Raw genomic sequence first — 6606 nt, 5'->3', positions numbered from 1 at the left:
AGGAAGAACGCTCTGGTAGAACCAGGGAGAGGTTGCCATCTGATACAACCAGCTGGGGTTTAGGGGAGGGAGGACAAAGGCGCACTGTGAAAGAGAGCCAGAGTTTAATAATTACTATTAATAATGGATATGGTTGACGGATTGCAGGCCAACAACTCGTCTACAAGATTTTAAATACTGGCAGTTATTTGTTGGCAAATAACAGGAATCACTTTTTGGCACAACATGGGATTTCTTGATTATTAGTAAAATGTGTTGCAATTCTACACAGACTGCCTTAATTGCTACTTTTTTTGTTTTTTTCTTCTTCACTGATCACTCACAGTGCAGACCCAAAAAGGGAAGTGTTGAATTTTGTTAACTCGTGGAACCTATTTCAGCAATACCAACCTCCATCAGATGTTACGAGTAGCTCCATGTAAGAAGTGTACAACACAGAGGAGGAATTTTGGATCAATCCTCCCTACAAACTGTTCCCACAATAGGTCTTGATTGAACATCCCTATTCGAGTCATCCCACAGCATCTCAATTGGTTTAAGGTGAACATATCCTAACTTTGCCATTCAAAAAACGGTTTCTTATTTCCCAGCTATTCTGCCGAAGAATTACCTGTGCACTTTGGGCCTTTGTCCTGTCACCTAACCTCTCCCAGGATAGGTCATGGACAGCTGCCACAATAATTTTTCTGACAGACTTATGCATTGTTCCCTCAGTGAGGACATGGGGTTTTGGTACTGAGATGCAGTGCATTTTCCTTACAAACCTGCATTTTTTCTTCTTCTTCAGGAATTCAATATTTGCCTCCTTGAGTATAAAAGATGATGCCAAAGATGTTATGAAACAGCAGGGGATCTTCTGTAAATTTGAAACATACTATTAAAAATACATTTAGAGCCTGCAGTGCTCTTCTATATTGTAGCCTTCCAATATTACCACTCTTATTCAGTGATTTTCTTATAATGGACATGTGAATAAAGATTTTATCAAATTGCGAAGATTTCTACACACGTGTTGCTGTGAGCCTTGGGTGCTTTTCCACTCTTTTGAGGATTGCACATTGTACACCCAGAGAGCGATAATAGTAATGGTCTTGAATTCCTTTCATTTGTAGAAAAAGTGTCCTGGGATATGTCTTAGAGTATTTCTTTGTATTAAAAAAACTCTGTCAGTACATCAACACATTTTCAAAAACTAAAAAGTAAACCCACTCTGGAAGGTAACTGAAACTAAACTGAATTTAAAAAACAACAAAAAAAAATCATTACAAAATACAAAACTATGCAAAAAAAAAAAAAAAAAGATTCTTTGCCCTGATAAAAATGACACAATAATTCTGAGTAAAATGCAACTGAAATATATAAAATCAAAGGCTGAATTATTCAAAGAATGAATCATGCAAAAATGCAAGGTGCAAGCTCAATGTACCAATCAATATTTTAATTTAAAGTTGACGTTGTACGTATGTCACGAAATTACTTGGAAGATTTACATATAATTAAATTATTTAAAGTGTGTATTTGCAGTATATTTCTTTCTTTCTTTCTTTTCTTTTTTTGAATATACAATAACTATGTATCTGGTTATGAGTAGCTTTTTGAGAAACTGGAGTTAAATACATTATTTGTTTAGTCTGATTGCGTTTGGTTATAATCTTAAATGAAGATTAGACCGCATTTTGTGGGTAATCAATGAACAATTTCAGGCATTTGTGGTTTGCATGATTTTTTATTGCAGTAGATTTGTACATGAGTTAATTAACACGAGTTAATTTGAAGGATTATGTGTGCAACAAGATGCTCACGCTAAACAGAAAGAGCAAGCACTTTGCTTTTTTAAGTGCTTATGGTCAACAGACAATTGTTTCTGAGATGAAGACTGAATAGTTTAAAGTAACATGGTTTTATTTAAATGCAGGGCTTCGAGCTGTAAGAGAGGAGATATATCCTAGTTAAATGATATCACGGTTACCCATTGGGCTGTGAGATTTATTAATTCAAACTGATTAGTTTTGGCGATGTACAAAAAAATAGTATTTTAAATGTAGTTTAGATTTGATGTAAACAGCCGCTAGGAGGCGGTACACAACAACCCGAAGCCGGAAATAGAGCACCAGAAAGCCTATTTGCGCACGCGCGCCCGTTCTTCTTCCTTTCCGACACTCGAGCGAAAAGAGACAAGATGGGCCATCAGCAGCTCTATTGGAGTCACCCCAGAAAATTCGGACAGGGATCCCGCTCCTGGTCAGTGTCACCTTTATTGCGTTGTTTATCGGTTAACGTGATCAAGTTGAGGTGATATAAGGTGTTTCTGGCCACCTTATCTTTAAAAAAATGCTACCAAACGTGCACCGCATGTGCCCTGAACCTGAGCTAATATGGCGGAGGCGAATGCTCCCTCCTTCCCTATTAGCATCATCCGTGTGTGTCTTTTGACCGGCTTTGGTTTTATAACAGCTAGACTTACCGAATGCCCTTAATGCATATGAGTTAGGCGTGTAATGTCTTCCGTCGCTTGATCGGAAGAAATGTAACAAATGTTTAACGTTATTGAGAGTAGCATTATTACAGGACTGTTAAAAGTTAGCCCCGGTGTTCAGAAGAGCACACCAAATGCACATCGGCTCATAGTTTACGACAATCGACGCCAGGGCTTTTTATAACTGGTACATAAAAGCGTATATATGATTAATACTACTCTGATGTTGTTGCAGCCGAGTGTGCTCTAACAGACATGGCTTGATCCGTAAATACGGGATCAACATGTGCCGCCAGTGCTTCAGGCAGTACGCTAAAGACATCGGCTTCGTTAAGGTAAGTTGTATTTTTCTGTAGCCTCTCAAGTTGATCATAACTTTACATAACAGAACATCAACTGAATTTCCGACTGTATAAAGTTTCATTAGGACTGGCTTTGCTGATTTGAGGATGAAGCCCATGAATTAAATGTTGTTTTAATTAAATGTTGAGTTTCATGCTGTTTTGCTCCTTACATGCATGCTATATGCCCGTTTCTTTACAATAACTAACACCTATTTTATGTACTTACAGCTGGACTAAGATGTCTTGTGCCGATGTCCTCGGATGGGTCAAGTTGTCATTGGAAGTCTGACCATGATGGGATAATTCAGCAATGCAAATAAATTGTTTTTTTGTCCAATTTGTTTGATTTTTGCGTGGTTATTTATTGGCATAAATTTGATATTTTTTTTCCCACAATGGATAAAAAGGGCTTTTAGATGAGTTATCAAACACCATTAACGATCTCTTGTTTTGCTCAGCAAAGTCATGTTGGTCATGCAGTTAAAGATGGTTCCATTTTAAATAAAATGTCTTAGTTGCTCACCTTGTTTGAGTTCCTGTCTGTGAAGAGTTAAGTAAACAGGTTTTATATAGCAAGAGGTTTTAAATGTGAGTAGAACTGAAACTTGATCAATATTAACTGGGGTTAACATTGAGTTGCAAGTCTTATGGCTTTTTTTTGTTTTGTTACATGAGTGAAATGTAGACATCCTTGTAATAGGTAGATAACTGCAGAGAAGTGGTTTGTATCCATGGAAACTAGTGGACAGGGAAAGACTGATGGGAAGAAAACACAATAGGAATGAAATAGCCGTAATTTAATAATGGGGTGGGGGAGCTTTCAGACAGGTCGGCTGTGTCTGTCGCTTGAAAACAAACCAGGCAGCATGGAAGTAAAATATTTCAGGTGGAAACTCAATTTTAAGGTTGCATTGTGGTTGAGTGGTCACATTTCTTTGTTAATAACCTTTAATGGGACATCCGCTGAGCTATTTTGCAAGAAGTCAAGTAGTGCAATTAATCCTCACAGTTGTGCATCATGGTAGCAGCGTAAAGAGCAGCTGATTAATTTTTAATTCAGCGTGCCTTCACGTAAAACAACATACCCCCAGCTCTCATCCAAGGACTGCTAACATGCTGAGATAATGGTCTTGCTCAAAGTTAATGAAATTTGATAAGTCCCCTGTAGTGCGCCTAATTGCTTAGCGCCTCGTGACTGAAGCTACCAAAGTGAAGCTATTTGTTTAAGGCTGTTCCCAGGTAGATGGGATTCTGTGCAGTCTGATATTGAGTTTTTCTGGGGGGGTTTTGCCAGGATTTACTATAAAATATTTCTAATTTTATCTCACCTTTAAAAAAAAAAAGTGATGTGTTAGGCACTAGATGGCAGCAGCACGTCATGCTCAGCGCCATTGATAATGTCACAGACTGCTGATAATGCTATTTATGCCCCCTCCCCTCCCAAAAAAAATAAAATAAAAATCTTTCATTCATCATAACTATATACCTTTTGCCATCAGGTAGCTATCCCATCAGATGCTGCCCATCAGGTAGCTAGAGAAGCTTCATGAGGTCCAAAGCGGGCAGTTAAAAGTGATGTTTGTGGCAGATTGAAAAGGATAAAAAAACTAAAAATACATTGTAGTTTTGCAGCTACTTTGATTTTTTAAAAAGCATGGTAAATCTACTCCTTTATGCTCGAGCTTCAAATTTTTATCTGTTTAATCCAAGGCAATAACTAAAATATGCTTGGGAAATGCTAGCGTACCACAAATAACAAATCTGTTCTTGTTCAGCAGGAATAAGATGAAACTTTAATGCTCCCATTGGGGAAATTGTAAAAAAGAAACAAAATGACATAAAAATGAAATTTATACAAACACTCAAACCTATAATTTTAGCAACAGAACAAACTGCTTAGAAATAAAAGGATGAATGAATAGTGATAGTAGTTCAAAATTAGAGCAGCAGCCCTCATTATGAGTCTTCGGAAGTCCAGTACATGCACAAAATGAACAATTGAAACTTTTTTAATGAAGGAAATAAAAAAAAGGTACTTCCTGCCAAATGCAGTAAATATATGCGATATAGCTACTTTAAACAAATGTGGCCATAACTGTCTGACTGAACTGTAGAAATGGAAGCACAGCGTGTGCAAAACATTCTGCAAGGCTAAGGCGTATTTTATGGGGTGTATTGATGTCTACCTCAGATCTGTAGGTATTTTAAAAGTAGGCCAATAAGTTATGCATAAAAGGAGCCTGTGTGCAGGAACGGGCAGGCCAGCTTGGAGCTGAACACACAAGCGCTCCTTGTTGCATCACTGCACCATGTTGGCGGGTGGAAGGTGTTGTCTTTGATGTTCGGTTCAACTGCCTTTTTTTCTTCTTTGCACCGCATCAATGTTCTCGCTGTGCTGTCTCCCCAGTACACAACTTCCACGACAACTGACTCAGTGAAAAATCAGTTTTATCCAACCTGAATCTTTTTCAAAAAGTCTCCCATCGTTGTTACTGTTCACAGGCTTTGTGTGGTCACACAGTTTGCTCCAGCTCCACTTTCTGCCTTACACCATGCTATTTTTATATATGTAGCCTACATAAAGTTAGGTTCACATGTGTTTGGAAAATAGCTCTGTTTAAGTCCTTTTTCCTCAGTACACAGTGGCTTGTGAATCAAACGATCAATTGACTTAAGTGAAAATAGAGTTGTTAAGAAATTGCCTCCATGTCCATAAATAATTATAGTTTTCATTTATTTTTCACATTTTTAATTTAGTTATAAAAGTTAATGATCCAGGAAGTAAACCTTAAATCTTATCAAATCTGAAATATTGTTACCAGAAATGCTGTTTTGACATGACGTTCCACATTTTAACTTTGATTATCAGTCCTTTGTTGTTGAAATTTGTAACAAACCACCTGAGTGGAAACCTATTGTTGGTCGATGAAATGTGTGAAGAGCTGCAGTTTCCCCAGAGAAATATGCAGTTTTGGTGACACACTGCAACAGTGAGTAGCAGTAACTAGGTAGATATCTAAATGTAGGCATTTATTATCAGACAGTAATGGTTTAGCACATACAGTAGTTCAATTTTCTTTTTGGGCTACTGCTTCAACTTTAGTCTTGCATTTTGTAAAGGGAGGAGAACCACAGAGGCAGATTTAACATAGTGTTTAAAAAATGGACCTGGTTCCCTGGTCTGAAAAGGGAAGCCCATGTAGAAGTTCCTTAAAGCTGCATTCATTTCCTGTAGCTAGCAGGGAGAGAATCCTGAATAAGCACAATGGTTATGCTCTGCAAATTATGCTCCCATTTTGGACAAAATAAATGGTAAAGCAGGGTAAATACCTACCTTGGGACTTGCACCTCGCTACCGTATGAGGATGCAGTGTCCCTCTGTTTCACACATTTATTGTCAATGCTCAAACTTACACTTCTCAAATCAGTGGTGTTGGCAACATCACAAAGGCTATGATCATCTTTCACATGGATTTAAATAATAATGGAAAAATTGAATCCACTGAAACTGAATCGATGGATGGATGGATAACATATTTAACTGGATCTTTAGTAGCTCATAATCACTTTTTTAAAGTCTGACTTCTTTTCTTCTTTCTAGTGGTTCCCCATCAGAGATTATTTAAAAAATCTAATCAGTAAAGTTATCAACTATAAAACCAATATAACTAAAATATGACAATAAGTCCAGTTAACTGTTTACTTAAGGGGTAATGATACGTTTTCTTTTGATATATTGTTAATACAACTAAACTGAATGAAGTTATGAGTTAAGGGTTTTATTAG

The 6606-nt window shown here is 37.3% G+C and overlaps 1 protein-coding gene across 1 annotated transcript; it reads left to right on the top strand.

The window, feature by feature from the left end:
- Nucleotides 1-2103: 2103 nt before the first annotated feature.
- On the top strand, nt 2104-3159 carry rps29 (ribosomal protein S29). The gene is made up of 3 exons (XM_031755145.2): nt 2104-2241; nt 2712-2811; nt 3049-3159. Exons 1-3 carry the CDS (start codon nt 2180-2182, stop codon nt 3055-3057), a joined length of 171 nt encoding a protein of 56 aa, XP_031611005.1. The 5' UTR covers nt 2104-2179; the 3' UTR covers nt 3058-3159.
- The last annotated feature ends 3447 nt before the right edge of the window (nt 3160-6606 follow it).

The sequence above is a fragment of the Oreochromis aureus genome, linkage group 15 (genome assembly GCF_013358895.1).
Source record: "Oreochromis aureus strain Israel breed Guangdong linkage group 15, ZZ_aureus, whole genome shotgun sequence".
Lineage (NCBI taxonomy): Eukaryota > Metazoa > Chordata > Actinopteri > Cichliformes > Cichlidae > Oreochromis > Oreochromis aureus.
Note: the sequence above shows the minus strand (reverse complement) of the source record. Positions and strands in the feature narration are given on the sequence as shown.